A 22155-nucleotide genomic window follows, 5' to 3' on the forward strand; every position below is an offset into this window, starting at 1 on the left:
TGATTGCCCCATGGGTACTTGTAGTGTGCATTTCGTGCCGTTCTAATTCTTGAAAACCGGTGTTCAGCGTAGATTTCACATGTTAGCTTTTTGTTTGCATGTGTTTTCTGTCTAGACAATGGTAGATAGCAAGATAATTTACTATTTTTGAATAAGGATGAAAGAATATGTCTTAATGATTTGTTTAGTGGTTTTGCTTGGTTAATGTTTATTTTCTCATTACAAGGATAATTGCTTTAAGTTATTTTTCTGTTTTTAGAGATATGGCTTTGATAATTAAATAGTATGTAGTGTGTCATGGCGTATTATCTGATGGCTTTTGTAACATTAAAAACTAAAATATCTATTTTAAGAATTGGAGCCAAATCATATTTGGCAAATTTATATTTTACTTAGTTGAGACCTGATAGAAAAACCGGGCTGCCTTAGAATCTGTAATGAATATGTTGTTGTTCCTGCCCTTTATCCTTTTGAATGCCATACTTTTTTTTGCACTCAAAAAAAAATGCAATTTTAATAGAACAGCAGGTAACCTTTGCTTATCCTTTTTTTAAATTTAATCTTTATTGTATTTTTTCCATTACCATTTACACCCCTTATAACCCCTCCCCCCAGCAATCACCACACTGATGTCCATGTCCATGAGTCCTTTTTCCTTTTTGCTCAATCCCTCCGCCCCCTAACTTCCTCACTGTCACCTGCCAGCTGTCATTCTGCCCTCCATACTTTTATTTAAAATTCAGACTTTTTAGACTGTCCTGTGTGTGTGCCCAAATCTGTGAGGCTGTTGAATATTTGCAGCGGGAGAACGCTGGTGAGCATTTGGAGTTTCTCTCCAGCCCCAGGACCAACTTTTTGCTACATATGAGATTTTAGGCAAATCCCAGTCTCGCTGGGCTTTAGTTGCCTCAGGTCTAAAAATTCCAGATGAGCGAGAGTTCTGGCACCTTTTCTGTCTCTCAAATTCTGTAATATTTTATTATAAAGATTTTATATACAGTTACTACTCTTTTATTATTTCTTCCCAGTTCTGAGAAATATATCTAATGATTTGAGTTGTGTGTTATTTCCTGACATCCTCCCAGTTACAGATTCTGGGTGGCTTTTCCAGATGGTGGTAGTAGTAGCTGCTTTCTGAGCCCAGCCTACTGTACAGTCTTCTGGGTCTAGATGTGAAGGCACTTTGCCTTTCCTTTTTCATAAACACCCAGGAATATTCTAAATTGAGTGTGTGAGTCCAGGGGAGAGTCACTTTCTCACCTCTCCCTCTCCAGCTGGGCTCTGGGGTCTCTTGAGTCCACACCTTTTAGCAGCGGCCTTTGAGGTGCGGAGTAGCTCTCCAGCAGTTTACTTCCATAAAAATGAGCTGTTTCCCTTTCGTACCATTAGAGCATCAGCTGCAGAACAGCACGCATGTCTCTATTTGCTAGCTTCAAAGCCTGCTTGAAAAATAAAGAGTTGTTTTCTCACGAAATTTGGAGGGCTGTTTTTACACATGGAGCGTAACGATTGGTCTTTTAAAAGTGCCGTTTGGCAGTGGCAGCTTCAGCAAATATTTATGACATGTCACTATGACCCAGCTGGGCGTGAGAGAGGAAGCGGGACGTTAGGAAAAGAACAAGACATATTTCTTGGAGTGATTAGTATCTTTTATTCCTTCTCCATGGCTGCCGTGTCACACAGCAGCCCCTGTGAGGAGGGGTCGGTAGTTGGTCACCCCACTTCCCAGAGGAAGGGAGACTTGGAGAGGTTAAAGGACCTTGGCAGGAAGGGAAGTTAGCTGCGTTGGGTCTCGCTGCGGGCTCCCTAACTCACACAGCTGGTGCTCTTTCTACCACACCACGCACGAGGGGCAGTTGAGCAATATCGTGTGTCACAGATTGTAGTGCTGCGGGAAATCGGGGAGGGGAGAGGCTGGTGAAGGGGAGTGGTCTGGAAAGGCTTTGCAGAGAAGGGCCTTAAAGACTAAGGAACAGCCTGGACTGGTTGAAAAAGGGGAATAAATGGAGATTCCAACCGGAGGGGAAGCACCAGGTCTCTCTTCCGGAGCGAAGGATTTTGTTGTCCTAGTTGTTACTGGGCGCCTTTTGCTTCTCTTGCTGTCTCTGAAGAGTTCCTCTGGCTATCAGAGACTGCCTGATGGACTTGCCTTTGCAGGATTAGTGCTCCTTCCTTTGGACGGAGGCTTGCAATGCCAGGGAACGGGGGGAGGGGGGGAGAGAGAGAGAGAGAGATGGCCTAGATTGTTTCATGCCACTTGATTTTCTTTTCTGTCGTAAAGATTATTATGTCTTAAGAGGAGATTGTTCGACTGTCCCCCATCAGAGAGAAGTGAAATAACACCTCGGTGCTGGTCTGGTCGTTGTGGTTCGGAGGGAGTTTCCCCTCCCGGGAGACTTCCTGCATTGGACGAAGGGAACAGTGAAGAACCCACATGAAAAGCCCGTGTTCATTTTCTTGGGCCTCACCTTCCAAGAATTTTTCTTGAGAGTTTTTTCACTTCAAGATGTTGAGGGTTCCCTTGGCTGCTACCCTGACTCTACTGAGAAGTATTTGGGGAGAAGCCTACAGGCCCTTCTGCCAGGACTCCCATTCGTGTGTCTGTGTTCTTGGCACTCTGGGCAGTGCTAGTGACGGGCCTCTGCAGTGGTTCTGAAGCGGTCAGAGATTCTCTTTGGTTTCACGTTTTTCTCCAGAGAGTGCCCGCCTGATTCTGCCCGACTACGCAGGTTGTTTTAAAGCAAGGCATTTTCTGCAGCTTCATTTTCCACTAAACCGTGTCAGGCCCGTTTCTGGAGTTACTGGGCGGTATTGATCGAGCACAGGCTGAGCCCTGGGAATGGGAGGTGTGGGTGCTTCAGACTGGAGCCCTGGCGCAGCCGCTCACGGGTGCCTGGGGTGTCTAGGCAGCCGCTTGCCCACGAGGCAGTGCCGTAGGGAAGGCGCACAGCGCCGCGGATGCTCAGAAGAGGGAGCGGCACACCCTTTTGCAAGGTCCGGAATATCTTTTAAGTTTCCTGCCATTTGACTGGTTGGTATTTGGAGTGGGAGATCGGTAGCAGACACACTGTCCGTCGTTACTCCACAGTCAGATTCGGGGGTTCAGTAGAGATGAGTTTGGACTTTCCAATCAGGAGACCTGAGTTTAGGTCTTGGTTGTGCCACAGGTGCCACATAGGGAGCTAACAGGAGGTACTGGGGAGAAAGGGGGTGGGGGTGAGAGAGTCTTACTGAGGTCATTTTGAGAAATCTGGGGAAACAGTTCCGTTGCTGGAGGATTTCCTGGGGCGTTACCCTGCTGGCGTGCGCTGCTGTCATTGGGGAGATCTCAGCACGCGGGTCCCAGGCTGCCTGGGATTTTTTTTTTTTTTAAAGCATGTAGCATTTTATCAGATTATTATTCCACAAAACACATTTAGGGAAATTCTGCCATCAGTAATGTCTAGCTCTTAATCTGCAAATCTGTGCAAGTGTTTTTGCAGTTAATGCAACATCCATCATTTGAGGGAAAACAAGTTAGCCCTCTGGTGGGCGGGGTGTTTTCGCAGTGAGGCTGAGTGGGCAGGAGGTGTCCCAGATGATAGAAAATTTAAGAAAGGGAAAAAAGGATGTGGGCACCACAGAACCCTGTCAGTGCTAAGTTATGCATCATCAGCATCCACATTTGCTTTTTCACGTACCAACAGCCACTGTGTCAGGGAGACATTTGACTCTACCCATTTTACAGATGAATGAGCTGGAGCTCCCCTAAGGGTTGTGCGTGGGACATGCCGAGAGTCGAACTGAGGTCTGCCTTTGGCCAGAGGCCATGGTACATTCCCCACCAGGTTTTGTGATAGAGCTAAGTAATTATTTTTAACTTTCCTTGTGTGGGGGCTGGAAACAATATTTTTTATTCTCACTTTCTAAATTCTTCTAGGCTAGGCTAATAATCACATTAACAGATTAACAGAAGAACATCAAGTTTTTACTACCTTTGCATGGGGAATTCACATAGGCACAAAACCTCCCAAGACAGTGAGGCGAATGGGGTAGATAAGACATTTTGGACAAAGGGAAAAAGTGGCGGGGAGGGCGTCCTAGATTTCGGAAGTGAGAGTGGGCAATGTACAGGTACTTAAGGAAGAGGGGAACACACAGGGCGGGCAAATCCTTGCTAGCAACTCAGAAGCAATGGGACACAGGGGCCATGTAGCTAACAGAGCCTGGAAGCCTTTCTAATTATCACACTTAATTCAGGTTAGACCAAGGTGAACATGCCAGGATTTCATTCCCGAAGCAGGTTCCCCTGTGTGAATCTCTTGAGCAGAGGATCAAAGGTTCATTCCAAGGCTTGTTTCTTAATAAACAGCCTAAAAACAATAACCAAAAAAAAAAAAAAAAAAAAAAAAAGGCAGCTTCAGGGTAAAAAAATCTTTAGTTCCTACACTTGCTTTTAATTTTAAACGACTGTTACAAAAGTAAGACATGCTTATTAGAGAAAAATGTAGAGAAAAATGGGTGAGAGAAAGCAGACAACGCCCCAAGGCCAGTCATCAAGTTCAATTTCGGTCAATATGTGATGTGTGCACTTCCCAGTTGTTTTATGCAGTGTTACGTTCTTTAAACATTGTTGTGTTTAAATAAGAGTAGATATATTATTTCTATTTAAATGTATATTTACACTCACATACATTTACAAAATTTTCAATCCTGCTTTTCGAATCTCCCCTGCAGATGTGAACTGGTTCTTGCCACATAATAAACAGTACATTGAACTTTAGGACGTAGAAATTTATAGCTCTTCAGTGCAGCTTCTACTTGACCATGGGCAAGCTCCTTGTCCTTCCTGGAACTTAGTTTCCAAATTTATAAATGAGGGAGTTGAATCAGGTCATTGATTTTAAAACTGTGGGATTCCACAAAACGCTCTGTGTGCTGGGATAGAGGGGTCCAATAGAAGAGCAGGGGGAAGCCTGGCCCACAGGAAAACTCCACCTTCCTTCCAACCCAAGCAGCTGCGCCTGTAACTTTTTTATAGACTTGGGGGTACAAGCGCATTTTGGAAAAGGGATTATTTTATTTTTCTTTGAAAGAATATAAATTGTCGGACCGGATTACCTTGGAGCTCAACATTTCTGTGGTATCTGTTAAGTTACTGTGGTGTGTATCTTTTAAAACATTCTTCACCAGGTAGAATGGTAGATTATGCACACTTGCCATGTCCTTCACATTACCCCAGGAAGCTCAAAAGAATCACTGATCCGCGCTGAACGGTGTCCAGAGCACTGTCGAATTTTTTCTTAGAAAATACACCATCGAGGAGGCTGGGAAACATTTCCCTTCTGACTTTATCCGCTGGCAGGTCCCTGTAATGCTCTTTCAGGGAAGACTAGCCAGTGGTCCCTCTAACTAATACACATTTGGAAACTAGACTTTATCAACAACTGGTTTTCCGTTTCCTTTCTGCATATTAAGGTTTTTACATTTTGAGGGAATTGATTTGGAAGTACCAATATCTTGAGTTTCTCTCTTGTCTCCACAGAAGGAAGAATCTTGTTGGAAAATGAGCTGAATGAATGCTTGGGGACTCAAACCCTGGACAACTGCATGAGGTGTTTAAAAACTGCCCCGACCCTCTTGCCACCCAAGTCTGTCATGAGGCCTGACAGGATGAGCACGCCTTGGAGGGTCCGCGTCCTGCTCTGTAGGAACGGTGACTGCTGACCTGCCGAGAGCAAGCTGGGGACTGCTTGCTGTCTGCCAGTACAATGAAGGAGGTGGTGTACTGGTCACCCAAGCAGGTGGCAGACTGGCTGCTGGAGAGTGCTATGCCAGAATATTGCGAGCCTCTGGAGCACTTCACAGGCCGGGACTTGATCAACCTAACCCTGGAGGATTTCACAAAACCCCCCTTGTGCCGAGTCTCCTCCGACAACGGGCAGCGGCTCTTGGACATGATAGAGACCCTGAAAATGGAGCACCACATGGAAGAACACAAGAACGGCCATGCCAACGGGCACCTGAGCATTGGCACAGGTGCCCCCACACCTGACGGCAGCTTCAGCATAAAGGTCAAACCCAACGGGATGCCAAATGGGTATAGGAAGGAGATGATAAAGATCCCCATGCCAGAACTGGAGCGCTCCCAGTACCCCATGGAGTGGGGCAAGACTTTTCTGGCCTTTCTTTATGCACTTTCCTGTTTTATTCTCACCACAGTGATGATTTCGGTCGTCCACGAACGTGTACCTCCTAAGGAGAAGCAGCCTCCACTACCGGACACATTTTTTGACCATTTTAACCGGGTGCAGTGGGCCTTTTCTATCTGTGAAATTAACGGCATGATCCTTGTAGGACTCTGGTTAATTCAGTGGCTGCTCTTAAAATACAAGTAAGTAAAGCAGAAGCTCTCAGACTCGGTGATTGCAGAGTTTGCACTGCACACGTTTCATACTCATTGTTTGGGAAGGAAATTTATGAAGCAGTGGAATCAAAGCATATTGTTCCCCCACCTTTTTTTGAAACCACATAACCAACTAAAGCTCTGGCAGCTTTAAGAAAATGCCATGTGTATTGCCTGTTTCACACAAGATTGGTTACAGAACGGTGAGCAGGATTGTGAGAGATGCCGTTCCATTTTCACTTCGCAGGAAACCCTCAGACACCTTCAGAGAGTATATATAGGCTGTGGAACCACAGATAAACCGCCCACTGTCGGTGGGACTAACCCATCAGTAAACTCTGGACAGTTGGCCTAAGCACTATGAATGGCTCTATAGCTTTTCCCAAGCAGAGTCAGACATCTGGAACCTTAGCATTTAAGGAGGTTTCAAGTGTAGAACTCAGAACAGCTATTCCAGAGTGGCTTGGGCTGCTGGGAAAACACTACCCTCAGGGAGTGACTTTGTTTAGGCAGGTGCAGTGCAGACGGACCTCGTGGCTTTTGGCCATCTACAATGTGTGGCCACTAAAGCAGTATGTGGCTATTCCATTCACATTTCTCAGGGTTTTTAATAGGCACCTTCTTTCAGTTTCCAGAGGATCTAAAGTGGCTTTCATATCCCTAGCTCTAAACTCAACATAACCCCTCAGGCAAGCTGTTTGTTTGTGCTGAGTAGCAAACAAAACACCCGTGTGCCCTCATCACCACTGTCTGATTTTCCTGTTCCTGGAACATCTTTACAGCTTCCATGCTTGGGAGTTGGAAACTGGTTTGTTAAGGCACTGAGTGTCTCTGTAGTGACTTTTTCATAACCCACAGTATGGTTCAGTATTGTGGAAATCGTCTTAAATCTGGAAAACAAAATGTAGAGAGAGTTTATGCAGAACTTGGACAGAAATGATGAGTATTTTCCTAGTAATGTTCATAAGGACTGTTTTTTCACCTTATAAATTATATATCTGCAAACGGAAATAAAAGCAATTCCTGACTTTGCCAGAACTCTCTTTCTTAATTTGTGTAAAGGAAGTTGTTTAAGTGGCCAGTGTTTATTTTTGGGCTGGCTTGGCAATCCTAGACTTGTAGCTGAATTTGAAATAGAAATGGTGATCTGGGCTGCATTTGATTTGATGGAAGACCTTTTTGGGTTTGCTGTAGTTTTAAGAGGCTAAATAGATAGCAATAAGCTTTAGAATGTGAGATGCTTTGAATTTATTAATTACATTCTTTTGGCTGCCAAACTTTAGTTTCTGTTTTTGACTTTTAACTTCTAAACTTCTTTTTTTTCTAAAGCACATTAGAAAAAAATGCCAGTATTTTCTTCTATAAAGAGTCAAAGTCAACTAACTTATGTATTCTCAGTTTTTCCTAATGTTTGTTGTTTTGTTTATGGGAGTTTTTCTTCTGGTTTTTTAGCATAATTTTTATATGCAGGCAAATAATTTACTGACCCAGAATATAACTTTGATTAAGTTAAACCACGTATGAGTCCAAATCTTTCACAACCCTGTGACTTTTAAATAATTCTTATTCTAAAGAAGTGTCCTAACCATAGGGCTAATTTCTTTACACTATATTACTGTTTATATTTCTCTCAGTAGGGACTTTTCCACATATCTGTTTTGCTTTAAGCTTTCTAATTTCCTGTTATACTGGTACTTACTGCAAATGCCGTTGTCACTTGTATATTTACATTATTCAGTAGCAGCAAACCAGTGGATTTTCTGCCCTGGACAAAGGTAACCCAGTGCTAGGACACAGGCAGCCTGGATTCCCACCCCAGCCATGGCCCTAACATGCTGGCTGCTGTGGGTGACTCAAGCTCAGGAACCTGGCTTTTCTCACAGATAAAATGAGAGCCCCTTAGAGTAGATGATTTCTATTGCTCTGTACAACTCTGCTTTATTTTATTTTAACATGATTGAATGGGCCAAATATTATTACCTGCAGAGCTTTTTAAAAAATTTTTTTGTCTTTTTGTCCTGAAGACATGTAAATAACTTGGCATTCTCTGAAGTCCTCTCTCTGGTTTCCATGCTGATGGGGTAGGGCCATGGGCAGTGGAAGCCTTCTGTTGTCACGACAACCCTGAGCATCCCACCCCTTGTCCTTCCACTGGGGCATAGCCCTCATTTCCCATGCACCCTCTGGAAACCCCTCTTCAGTGTGTGTGGCACCCCAGCCATGTAAGAGGAAAGAGGACGGATGCCGTGGGTATTGACAGGCTGCCTCTCCCAGCTCTTGCAGAAAAGACTGAAATGCTCGCTCGTGTCGGAGATGCCTTCTTGCAACATAGCACTTCTGTTTACCCAGTGTGGTGGGGAAATGGAGACTTCTGGTTATGAAATACTGTGTTAAACAGAAAGGTCACCTCTCCCTCCTTTTCTTCTTGACCCTTCTGAGTCTCGACCCTTTTCCCAGCGTCCACCAGGAGGTTTGCTACTTAGGAGGCACATTGCACAAGACTCCTCCCAGTTAAACCTGTTTGGCCAGTAATCCCTGTTTGGAGCCCTTTAAAAAATCAGCCTGTTCCTTCTTGCTTCTGTATTTTCTACTTTTTCGAGGAGACTCAGAGGCTATAGAATCAGAAACGGTAGAGGACGACTTACTGAGAGATGAGCTCGCTGGGATTTGGGCAACGCCTCCCAGCAGCAGCGCCTTTGGCCAGGTGTTTGAGGTGCTAGGGAAGCTTGGTGTGGACTTTGGAACAGGGTGACATCCGGGTCTGTCCTTCTGTTGTCTGCACTGGTCCTTTACTGGTAAACATAAGCTTCGTTTTTGCACTTAATTTTTTTTGCCTCCCTTCATTCTTAACATCACTGCCTCATGTCTATGTGTATATATGTTCATATATATATACATATATCCACGTGGAATTTCCATGACCATGCAAAGTGGAAAGCAACGGTAATGCCTGTCTTTGAGAACTTTGTGATTTTTAAAACTGTAAATAATGTTGTCTCCCCATTTAGAGTTGGACTTTCAAGCCACTGACTAGGAAAAAGTCCTGGGAAATCTCTGCATTTGTGTCAGACTTCACTGCAAAACAGGTATCCCTTGTTTTAAAACAGCATGATAAAGACTGTGTTAAACTTACAGACTTGGTAAGGACTTCTCATGCATGGCTAAATCACAGCTAACACGTGGCACCTCTGTGTGATACACGTGTGGCTAGTAGGACATTGTAAACAGCTGGCAAAGAGGAAGGCCAAGGAGCAGAATTGTAGAACTTCTGAGTCAAGGGTGTTCTCGCCACTGATGAAGCCATTATGACTTAGGATGGTGCTCGTAGGCCCTAAAACTCCACTTGGCCTCACACCAGATTTGTCATCTTTTCCTTCCAACTTACTCTTCTGTGTAGGCAGTGGCATTTCCTAGAAACCTAGAACTTCTCAGTTCCTTTTATACAAATGCTAAGTCCAATCAGTTCTAATTTCAGATTTATTAGCTCTTTCCACTCCTACTTAGTGATGTATAATGGGTCCTCAGATGGAGTCCCAACTCCTTAGCATGAAGCTCGGGGTTTTCAGGATCTGGCCCTGATCTGGCCTATCTCATCCGTAGCTACTTCACTCCACAGTTTCCCTCGACCGCTTGAAGCTCATATCACCCTCCATTCTGTTTCTCATGTATGTCTCCTTTGCTGCTACATTGTAAGTTCCTCAATGGAAAAGATGGGATCCTACCCGTCATTCATCTGTATGTCCCACTGCCCTGAACAGAGCCTGACACAGAGAAATTGCTCACTTAGGGCTCACTTGTTCATTCAGCTTGTATTTCCTGAGCAGCCCTCTGTGTCCAGGCTCTGTTGTGGACCCTGGTGGTGCTACAGTGAACAGAGGCCCGGATGCCTCATGGAGCTTACCTTCTGGCCAGGCTAAGCCAACAGCAAACAAATGGATATACGGTACCTGGTAATAATCAGGGAAATGAAGGAAAGTGAGACCTATAATAGGTTAGGAGGTGCCGGGGATAGTGGGGCAGGGTGGTATTTTAGATAGGGGGATCAGAAGAGGCCTCTAATGAGGTGGCAGTTGAGCAGACACCTGAAACACATGAGGGCAGAGACCACGCAGGTGTTTGGGGCCAGAGCAGCCCAGGCAGGAAACCGAGCAATGGCAGAGTCCCAGAGTCCCAGAGACTTACTTGAGAACAGCTAAGGGACCATGTGGCAAAGTGAGCCAGAGGAAAGGGTGACACAGGAGGTCACAAGGTGTGGACAGTGGATTGGATAGGCCTCGTCAGCCACAGATAAAGAGTTCGTATTTTGTTCCGAGTGAGATGTAAGTCCTTAGAGAAGAATATGAACAGCTTTGAATTTTAGAAAGTGACTCCGATTGCTGTGTAGAGAAGAGGGGAACACGGGTGGAAGCAGGGGCCTGGTCAGGACGCTGTTGCTGTAGTCCAGGAACTACATGATCGCAGCTTAGGCTCAGTTAACATTTGGCCAGTGAAGACATTTGGTGCCGGGGTGGTGGGAAGAGATGACCTCTGTAGAAGTTACAGTTTCTGTTGCATTTAGAGCTACTTATCTTTTATAGCATTCCGTGGTGGTACCTCTCCCATGCGAGGTTTTTGGGTCTCCTTGTGAATCCCTGAATTTTATACAGAATTTAATGATTTAATGAGGAGATAGAGTTCACTAACTTGGGAGCTCTCACAACTTTGCTTGAATGTATTCGACTTCAGAGCAAAGCCATGTCATGCGTATATCCTGGTATGTGTTTTCTACCATGGCCTTTTTTTTTTTTTTGGATCAGACATTTGCCTAAAAGAAGTACCGCAACTCAGTTGAGGGGGCGGATTGTGTGGGATGAATTCGTGTTGCAGGATATAGTGGCCCATTGGCGGGGAGAAGATTTGGAGAAAAAGAAAAGGAGCCATCAGCTAGTTAGGTTATGGGGTGGAGTGCAGAGAGCTTAGTGGCTGAGGCATTGGACACAAGGTAGAACATTCCGGCATGAGCAGTCTTGTAGAGTTACAGAGAGACCGGTGGAATGGTCACTGAGCAGGTTCTTGAAAATTGCTTCCCTGCTGAAAGCGAAAGACCTGGAGAAGGGAAATGGTGTTGGCAGATCCTGCTGAGGACACGTCAGGACATCTGTATTTGCAGCGGTTCTAGGAGCTTCGTCCGCCCCACTGAAAGGAACAGATACAGTTTTCCAGTGTGGCTTTTCTGGGCTACACTCTGAGAGGACCGGGCTTTTCACACGTTTGGCAGCAGCATGTATGGCATCTGCGAAGACCTCTTAGGAAAAGATGTCTTTTGTATTTTAACCTTTGGTAAATGCTCTGGATATGGGGGCCTCGTTTGTCAGGTGGATATCTGCCCACATGAGCAAGTTTACGTACAGCATTTAGCTCTCCTCTCTGAATGGAATCTGATTTCCAAGGACATAATCCTCTGCTGATTGGGGACTGCTGCTCTAGCTGATAACTTGATTATTTTGGGGTTTTGTTTTATTCAGCAGACTAGACTCTCCACTAACATTTATCTTTCATTTTACCCCCTTGTAATTATATCAGCTCTTCTTTTCACATTAACCTGATTGGATCAACATACTTATCTCTTTCCTCTTCTACTCCCCAAGGTAGTTAATAACCACAGTTATTGTCAACATTTTTCCAATTGTTTTTAAGTCTTTGATGGTTGTGACTAAGTAAAGTTCTTAAAAGCTCTTGGTATAGAGCATTTGATAAGAAACAGGTCTCTCCAGGTTACTATTCAATAGAATTTATTTTGCAAGTTCCAGAAGAGCCTTTTTTTAGGCAGGTTCATTTTATTACAAATCGACCTCGTACTGGGGACCACAAGGCTCGTCTCTAGTGGAGCTTCAGGGCATCTTTAAGTTATGTATCAAGAATTATTGAAGACTGGATGGTAAGAATGCAGAAGCAAGCAAAAAAGCAAAGCTGCAGAAAGGTTATCTTCTGAGGAATTTGTTTGTTCTCATTGTAACGTCTCTCAGTTTTTTAAATTTATTTTAAAGATTTTATTTATTTATTTTCAGAGAGAGGGGAAATGAGGGAGAAAGGCAGGGAGAGATACATGAATGTGCAGTTGTCTGTCATGTACCCCCAACTAGGGACCTGGCCCACAACCCAGGCATGTGCCCTGACCAGGAATCGAACCTGCGACCCTTTGGTGTGCAGGCTGGCACTCAATCCACTGAGCCACCACAGCCAGGGCTGTCTCATTCTTTTTTTTTTTTTTTTTAATTTATTTGAGAGAGAGACATTACTTTTTGTTGTTTCAGTTATTGATGCATTCTTTGGTTGCTTCTTGTATGTGCTCTGACCAGGGATCAAACCTGCAACCTTGGTATATCAGAACAATGCTCGTCCAACCAGTCGAGCTACCTGACCAGGGCTACATCTCAGTTTTTAAAAGTGTGTGTTGTTCAAACTCTATCCAAGTATAAAACTCATGAGGATAAAAATTCCACGTGTTATTGCAGCTTTTGGGAGCATCTTTCCCATTATTTAATTGGTTGATAAGCTGTCATACTCCTCTCCAGCAATAAAGCGAGATGAGAGTCCAGGAGCATTTCTTGCCCTCCTCCCTCTACATGTAGCTGCATCTGTTATGTGCTTAGTCAAAGTCTGTTTTCTTCCGCTGCTTTCATCCCTGTTATCAACAATCACTGTCATCCTATTCAAACGGCAGATTCCACACAGCTGATATTTGAGTAACAAGAATTTTTTTTACATGCATTGTAGCATTTGATCCAATCGCCCTCAAAATAAGTAGTTATTCTCTCTCTCAGTGAAGATGACTGAGACTCAGAGAAGCTGTTGACTTGCCCAGGGTTCCACATGGCATATTTTGGGAATGGAAGGCACTTTAGTATAAATCCAATGTAGAAACAGATCCTGTCTGGGCCCTGGTATAACAAGCCCTCTGGAAAAGTGTTTTCTTAGCAGATACAGTAGCATAGATTCCGTGGGCACAGGACAGGTAGAATGTGCATAGGCAGATCAGTTCAGTGTTTCACCGTAAGGTTTATGTGTCATGTGCCCTCCGGGGCACACGCGGGACCTGCCAACCCTGAGAGCTATCACATCTTACGTCCCACCATAGTGTGCAGAAAATGGACCTTGCTCTGTCCCGACTGACTGCTGTAACTTCCTAGGTGTGGCCTGGGCCCTCCTCACTACCAATTTAGAAAATCTCCAGTCACAGTTTTCTGCTGAAGACCGCTGACCAGGAGTGCCCAACCTCACGCGTGTGCTCTCGGTTTCTAGTAAGTTTTCTCATATCCCGTTAAAACTGTGTGTTCCTGGGGACCCGCCCAGTCCCATCCCCGTACAGTTTGGACCCGTGAGGTTTTGCAGGCCTCTGCCTCACCTCCTTTACCAGTGGCATTATTTGGAGTGGGAAAGAACAGTCACTCTAGGGACTAGATGACAGATTAAGTCCCAGACTGTGTCCACTTCTTATCCTCACATTAGCTCATGGGTGATCGATCTTACCTGCTTTCCCCTTTTCTAATTTTACTGGGTTAGGTCCCAAGACCTAAATATTAGTGTAACCCTAGGGATTGTAGGGAAAATAGATTCACCCTAAATTTAGTAATTCCTGCATTTTGGCTTTTAAATTACCATAAATACTATAAGGAAGGCAGCCAAAAAATGCATGGCTGCCATAAATTAGTTTTTGTGAGTTAATTTTTATTTATAACACCAAAGAAAACTAAGTAATTCTTCTTGCTTGTAGGCGTATTCGAAGACAAAGGTAAACAAGAAGAAAAAAATAAACTACTTAACATGTGGCCAAGGATACGTGGTAATTGGTGGTGTTCGGGTTCATACCCCTTTCGATACTTCTCTGTGTGCTCATGTGTTCATGACTGATACCCGTGTGTACTTGTACATGGTATCATGTTTGCCTTCCAGTTGGTAGCATGCTCAAGGGTTATCTCTCCCCCTCTTAAAAGAAAAACAAAAACCAGCCTGGCTGTCTGTTTAATTATTTGAGATCTGATTTAGAAGTCACCATATCTGTCCCCGCCAGCCAGTCAGCACTTAAGCATGCACTGCAAATCTTACTAGTTTAAGATCCTGAGAGAATTGGGTCAAGTTGCTTAATGGCCTTGTTTCCTCCCCTACAAGATGGGAATGATAAAATAGTCTGTCTCAACGTTGTTGTGAGGACCGAGGGAGCTAGTATGTGCAGAGCACTTGACTGAGTCCTTGGCATCCTCCTGGTGCCCAGACCTGCCCCCCGCCGGCCCCCCCCATCTCAGTAAGCAGTGTCTCTGTTCTTCCTGGCTCTCAGGCCAAACGCCTTGGTTTTGTTCTTGCAGTTTGCTTCCACCTGACATGTGGTCTGGCTGTCAATCCCACCACTTCTCACTACCTCCGTCGCTACCCTAGGTCTAACCACCATCGTCTCTCATGTGGGTTTTTGCAGGAAGCTCCTCCTGGTTGCTCTGTTTGTGTTCTTGCTTCAAGTCGCTTGTCAACTTGGCGGCCAGTGTGTATCGCTGTTAGAGTAAGGTGTCAGTCTTCTCCCCCTCATGTAGCTTTAAGGCACAAGTTCTCATAGCGAGCAGGGAGACCCCAGCAGACCCGGCCCTATTTCCTCCCAGACCCGTGTCCTCATCCCTGCCACTCCTCGGCCCCCTAGCTGGTCAGCAAACCACCACACGTGCCAGCCTCAAATGTGGGATCTTCCCCCACAGACATCCCCATGGTTAACCCCTCCTGCACAGGGACACTTTCTCTGACCGACTGACTTAGCCCAAAGGGCACTCCCACTTCATTTTACCCTTCAGCACGTATCTAACTTGCTCTATATTTTACTTTTTTATCTTGTCAATGTCTGCCTTTGCCACTAAAATATAAGCACCGCGAGGCAGGCTTTTTGTCTCTTCTGTTCACAGTGCCCAGAATAATGCCCGCACACATAGTTTCGTTATTGGAATAAATAAATAAAAGTAGCAGTAGTTAATGTTTTTGAGTGTTGCTAGTTATTGTGCCTAGAATTTAATAAATGTTAGCTACTGCTGGTGGTATATATGCTTATTATGTTTTTAGAAACCTGTTAACAACAAGAATGTGTTACTTTTAAGGCTAATCCCTTAACCCAAGAGCAAATATTAATTGTTCAGTTCTACTAGCTGTGACTGAACAAGCCCCTAAGGCTGATTCAAAGTAGGTGAGTTTTGATGAAGGGAAGGAATGAGGAAGGATCATAGTAAACATGTTCGTATTTGCATTGTGTCATATATATTTGTGTCATATATACACACATGCATGTCCATACACATGTGTATGTATATACACATACATGCGTATGTTATTTTTGTTAATACCCTAAAATACCAACAAGAAATATAACTCCTTTTGTTCCGTACATACATAAGTAGCAGTTTGTGGATGATACTTGATTTTAATTCTTTGTAACTATCTCAGGTAGATCATATTGATTCTGTCTTTCAGATCTTATAAAGTAACATTGTTTCCTTACCTCATGTTACCATCTATGTTTAACCCAGGGAATAATATTTTTTCAAAGGTCAGTTGAGCAGAGATCATTTTATATAATGTGATCTGTACTTTGAAAATTCCCTAAACCAGTATAGATAATTTCCAAAACGTAATCAACTATTGCAAAATATTGCAGATCTTTTACGTGGAGCTTAGAAGACGAATCTAAGCCACTGCCTTTTTAAAAAAGGTTTTATTTATTTTATTTTTAGTGAGAGGGGAAGAAGGGAGAGAAACATCAATGTGTGGTTGCCTCTCAAGCGCCCCCTAATGGGGACCTGGCATACAACACAGGCATGTGCCCTGACTGGAAATTGAACAGGTCACCCTTTGGTTCTCAGGCCAGCACTCAATCCACTGAGCCACACCAGCCAGGGCAGCCACTGCCTTTTTTAAACTTGGCCATTTAGTGAAGAGTAGCTAATTGAAAGTCTGGACACCTAGGTTTTGTGTGGCTCTCTCACTGACTAACTCTACAGCCCCATGCTTAGTACTCAAGCTCTTTACACCTTCTTTTTTCTGTCTGTGAAATGGGCTAATAAGATAGAAATGTGGTTAAAATGATTAACACGGAAGATGGAAAATCGCTTTGAGTTAGATTTTTGAAAGGCAGAGAGGCTCTGTGCATGTACAGGCACATTTCTGGGCTGGGTGCATGGGTGGGTCTCATTCTCTGATTCACAGTTGGGTACTGTCTGCCCTGTGTGGGTAAGCAGGAAACAGTGAATGAATTACAGGTCTCCTAGGAGAGCATATAATATACTTTTCCTTTTCTCTTTCTTTTACAGCACTTACTCTTTTCCTTTCATTTGTTTTCCAAACCTTGCCTTGGGATTCCCTTTCCTGAAATACCGAATTCAGCCTGGGTTTCCATGACTGACCACCTGGAGCAGTTGAGACTCCTGTGATGGGTAGAAAGGGCAGTGTGGAGATGGGAGGAAAAGGAGAAAGACAGCAGAACTCACAGTCTAGTCTCCAGAGTGTATAGTCCAAGTCTGATGAATGAATGTTGCAATCTCAGCAAGTGTTGTAAGTTAAAATGTAAATACAAAAAAGACGCAGCGTGAAGGATAGGGCAGGTTAATTCTGGCAGATGTATGGAGCGTTTGAAGGGCAAACATTTAAGGAAAGAAGCAGGTGAGGATTATCAGAAGGAGTAAGAAGCGAAGCTCTCTAGCACAGAACTGTGTGGTATTGCCAGGATCACGGGTACCATCCTAAGGCTCACTGGGACTACAAGATGACCGAGGGGCATCTTTGCTAAGACCTGCCTCCAATAGAAGTAGTGAGACCCTCTGTTTGGAATGGTAATGCCAGCCTCACCATTAAAAATGCCATAAAATAGAAACAAAGTTGGGAAATGATTTGGAGAATGAAGTGTTGCTGTCTAGTTGGGGACATTGGGAGGCTCCATGCAAACACGGTATTGGAGATGGACTATATGGATAGATTATAGCAGATGGCAAATGGGAGAGGCCAGGGCAGGGTATTTGCTGCCAAAAGCAAAATACTGGTGTATTAGAGAACAATGAGCAGCTCCTTTTGCCCAGGGCAGTGGGATTCAGGTCTGTAAGATGAGACAAATGAGATAGCTTGGGGTCATGTAGACGGGAGTCCTGGGGGTTTAAAACTTCAGTAGACAGTGGTGGGTAGTTGTCAATGACCCAGGGAATCCAAGGGATTAAAGCAGGGGTGTCAAACTCATTTTCATGGGCGGCCACATCAGCCTTGAGGTTGCCTTCAAAGGACCAAATGTAATTTTAGGACTGTATAAATGTAACTACTCCTTAACAGTTAAGGGAGAGCTTGGCGCTGCTGCCAGATAAAACAAGGTGGAGGGCCAGATAAAACAAGGTGGAGGGCCGGATTCGACCCGCGGGCCTTGTGTTTGCCACCTGTGGACCACAGGGAGGAAAGCAGAGGTAAGACACTCACTCTTTGCAGGTGGCTTCAACAGAATGTCGGTCGGACTGAAGAGTAGGGCTATGAAGAAACTTAAACAGGAAGGTGAGGAAGAGAGCCCCAGGAAACTTCTTTAGAGTAGGTGGCCTCTCAGAGACCTGAACGACAGGCATTGTCCTAGGAGTCCAGGCTGAGGGAACGGCTGTCACAAAGGTCCTACCTGAGGCAGGAGGGACTTTGCATGGCATGTTCAAAGAGCAGCAAAGGCACCCGACTGCAGCTGGATTCTAGAGTGATGGGGCGAGCAGCAGGAGTGAGGCTGAGGAGGGGCAGCCAGAGTACCTGGGGCCCCCTAAGCTTGGTACAGGATTTGGATTTCATTCAAGATACACTTGTCAGCCACTGGAAAGTTTGAAAGGGGACACATTCTTTCACTGTTTCAAATAAGATGATTCTGGCTGGAGTGGACTTTAGCGGACAGAAGCGGAATTAGGGAGAACAGGTGGAAGGTCGTTGTGGAAGTTCAGGGGAGACAGGATTTGAGAAGGGTCAACAGTTCAGAGTGACTTATTAAACCTGGGGGCGAGAGGTGGTGAGCAAATTGCACTGGGCGCCAACCGTGCAGACAGTAATGGAAAACAGTATGTACTTAATGTTGGCTGTCTAGAAGGGTTTTTCAGTATTTTAGTAACTAGTATAGCTGTTAAATTATTATCAGAATGCTTACTTTATAGAGTTCTTCATCAACATGAAATATAACATATGTAGTGAAAAATCCAAGTTAAATAGATTTTGGAACTTAATTTAAATGTGATACATGTTTGTTAACCTATAGATATACAGCGGCGTAGTGTCAAAATAAAATTGGGATTTCTTACACAATTTGAAGCAATTTTTTGAATCTTTTTGTCTTGTGTAATAATTTATATTTCAACTTAAACTCTGAACCAGTTTCCCCATCTGTAAAATACAGACCACAGTCACGCTTTGCAGGTTGTAAGAATTAAAGGGCACAGAGCTTGGCATCTAAGAGAAACTTGGCAAAACTGTAGCTATCAATAACACCCAGGGGAAATACCTCAGCAGCATTTCTCTGATTCATAAGAAAGAGGTATCCTTTTCCTCCTTTTGCTGGTGAGGAGACTAATTTCCAAGGTAACTAATTGAGATGGTCCAGGTCTCCAAGCAGGTCTCGGTTACTGGTGGAGCTAGCATTTGTCTGAAGATAAGCTCAGGGATGCCTTGTCCACGTTGCTTAAACTGGAACTGCGAAGCAGAGACCTGAAACAGGGACCTGAAACACACTGGCCTCGCTTTGCTCCAGAGACGTGGGCCTCCCCGATTCTGTGTTAGGTGTGCTCTCTTGCTTCTCAATCCTCTTACAGCTGGGGGACGTTGCTGAATTCTGCTGCTGTGTTTCAGGACTCACTTGATTCTATAGGCCAAATTCTTCCACAAAGAGCTCGCAGACCAGTTGTGAGCACTGAATCCGTTGTTATATGTGCTGGCTATGGATTAGATGAGACAGATAACAAAATAATGTTCTAATATTTTAATGTTACTTTGTAGTATATTCATTTCTTCCACTGCTTTTCTTCTTTTGGAATTTGAGGTTGGCGTACCAAATGCCAAAAATGGTGTAGGGCTACTGTTTTAAGTCTGATTTTGGTAATATTTAATCAGTTTCTGAATACTTTTTCCTTTTTAAATAAGGGTATTTAAAAAATAAAAATAATAAAATTAAAGTCACCTGTAGGGGACATAACATACTGTTCTAGCAAGTCTTAACAATTATGTGTAAAGTACTGACACTTTTATTCATTCTTCTTTTTAATCACATTTAACAAGTACCTTTTTCCCTTCTGTCAGAAAAAGTAGAGATGAGCCTGTCACTCAAATGCTTGGAAGGAGAATAGATAACTGGGACCGAATACAAGGGTCTGTGGGGTGGTAGTCACTGCAGAGTGTGAGCAGATGGGCACCCGACTTCTCTCTTAACATGAAGGGAGATGTGTCCCATATGAGAAGAGCACCACTGTGCTTTGAGAATTACAACCTGCATCCTATTTTTGGCGTTCGTTTAATCTCTAGTCATATCTCGTTAACATTGCTTCTATGGCTTTTTGTGGTTGTTGCATTTATTTTTAACAAAAGGGTCTCTATGTGGTCGAAAGGGTCCCTGTAGCAGCGACAGGACAGGTAGGTGGGCTTCTCCGGTCAGGGCATTTGGACAGATGCGCTTGAGGTGTGTGTAGGGAGGTGGGGGCACCTTCCCCGGGCTGCCTTGGGGACAGGTGGCACTGGCTGCAAGGCAGGGTAAGCTTCAGGGGCCCCAGCTTCCAGCAGTTCCGGGAGAAGCTCTTCCTCGGTCATTGTGAGGGTTTCGTAGTGTCGCCTGCAGTCAGGCAGTCCTGCCCCTGGGATCTCTCATTTTAATCACTTTAAATATTAAAAAACAAAACACATATTGAACTTTTTAAACCATTAAGTAAGAATTCTAATGTGGGAAATTCTTTGGTTAATAAAATAAACATCTTTACTGCATATAATTCTTGAAACACTTGTGTATCCTGCTTTTTAAAATTTATGTTAGGTGATCCTTGTTTAACATTATGCACTGAAGATATTCTAAGCTTAATTTCAAAAAGAGTAAATGCCAAAGATCAGGAGATTTTCATAAACAACCACTTCCGGTTTATCACCTTGTTTGTTGTTAGCATGGACGAGTTCACAGGGATGAAGTCGTTTGATTTCTTCAAGTCCAATAGTAAATGTGACTGACTCTCCAATGTTTGTTGCTTTACAGTTCTTTTGTAAAAAGATTTGTCTTCTTTATTCTTTGTCATTTTTTAATCTACCTCATTCTCCATTAATTCCAAATCCTTTCACTACTACTCATGTCATTCAGGTTTGAAATATGGAAATAGTTATTGGTGTGAGCTGTTTGTGTGTGTGTGTATGTGTCTTCGTGTGTCGTGAAACAGGCAGGCAGAATGTTTTTAAGATGGTGTTCTTGGCCAGCATTGAGTGCTGGCAGTCATTTGCTGGTGTTTCTTCCTCTAAGAGGTGAATAGACCTGAACTCAGCACGTTTCTGTCTTAGATGTTTCTTGTATAGTTCAAGTGAAATCACAGGTAATTACTGTGTGATCATGGCTGGAGAGGACGTTTTCTTTTTAAGGAAAATGGCCATTACATCTTCCAATTTAAAATTAACTTTTGTATTTCAAGTATTCTTGTTAAGACATTTATGGGCTAGTAGTATTCTCTAGTACTGTCCTTCTTTTTCTTGTTTAATTGTAATGTGCTTTCATCATGCTTGAAATTAGAGGCACATATCTTTATAAGGCAGCTTTATGCTGAGTAAATTCTCCTCCTTGGAGGTGGAATACAGAGCTTTCTAAAAGGAAATAAGATGGTCTCCATGGTAAGCAGTTGTAACCCCGTTTCTGAAATGGAGACAAAACACTCAGACTGCGCCCATATGCCCTAAATAATTGACTTACGGGAACTGTGCAGTCATGAATGAAATGCTAATATAATTGCATGGGTTATTTTTAAGTTAGTTTTTAATTGCACAGGTGGCATATCACTTCACTCCTTTTATTAAAACAAAAAATATAAATGATACAAATTCTCTTCGAGCTACCACACTTGACTAGGAACATCTATCCAGCATAAAAGTAGAGCTGCACTATACAACTGTAGAGTGTGATCAGATGCTTCATATCCTCAGAGGAGAGCCTGTCCACTGCTTCTAAAATGTTTGTGCATATTTAGCTCACGTTGCCCCAGGCCAAGGAGAAATTTGAACTCCCCAAGTTGAGAAGGCGGAGACCCACAGGCCTGTGATCCTGGCCTGTGGTTGCTGAGGCAGGATGGACGCACAGGGGGAAGAAACGTTCTCGTCAAAGCGTTCACTGACGTTTGTAGTGCAATCAAAGTAAACCTCGGCATGTGGATTTGTTATTAGGAGCAGTTATCAAACTCAATGTATATGTCCACGTGTACCTATCAAATAATTTCATTAGAACCACTGATCAGTTTGAAATGGAAAAGAACTTTTCCTGAGTCTCGCTGATTTTGTTATTCACCACATAAACTGCACATTTGATGGCTACCTTCGTGTGTGGGGGGCAGGGATCTTTCATACGTTTCTCTAATGTTGTTGTATCCGGTGTACAGTTAGGGAACTAAGACTCAGAAATGCCGGTAGCATATCGGCGGGCCACACAGTAAACAGAGAGGGCGGTGGGGGTTGCACCCTGTCATTCAGAATGCTTTTTTTTTTTTTGACATCATGCTTCCTCAGAGATCAGCTAAGAGAATCAGTGTCTGAGG

At 43.8% G+C, this 22155-nt stretch overlaps 1 protein-coding gene across 8 annotated transcripts in view; it reads left to right on the forward strand.

Moving 5' to 3' along the window:
• The window catches only part of SGMS1 (sphingomyelin synthase 1), a 277512-nt gene that overhangs the window by 232062 nt on the left and 23295 nt on the right, over positions 1 to 22155 (forward strand). For all 8 annotated transcript variants that reach the window (XM_071221223.1, XM_045197750.3, XM_053922520.2 and 5 more), the window contains one exon: positions 5525 to 6373. In XM_071221223.1, coding sequence (XP_071077324.1) covers positions 5751 to 6373 — 623 coding nt within the window. In that variant the 5' untranslated portion in view covers positions 5525 to 5750. The remainder of the gene's footprint in view (positions 1 to 5524; positions 6374 to 22155) is intronic.

The sequence above is a fragment of the Desmodus rotundus genome, chromosome 4, assembly GCF_022682495.2.
Source record: "Desmodus rotundus isolate HL8 chromosome 4, HLdesRot8A.1, whole genome shotgun sequence".
NCBI lineage: Eukaryota > Metazoa > Chordata > Mammalia > Chiroptera > Phyllostomidae > Desmodus > Desmodus rotundus.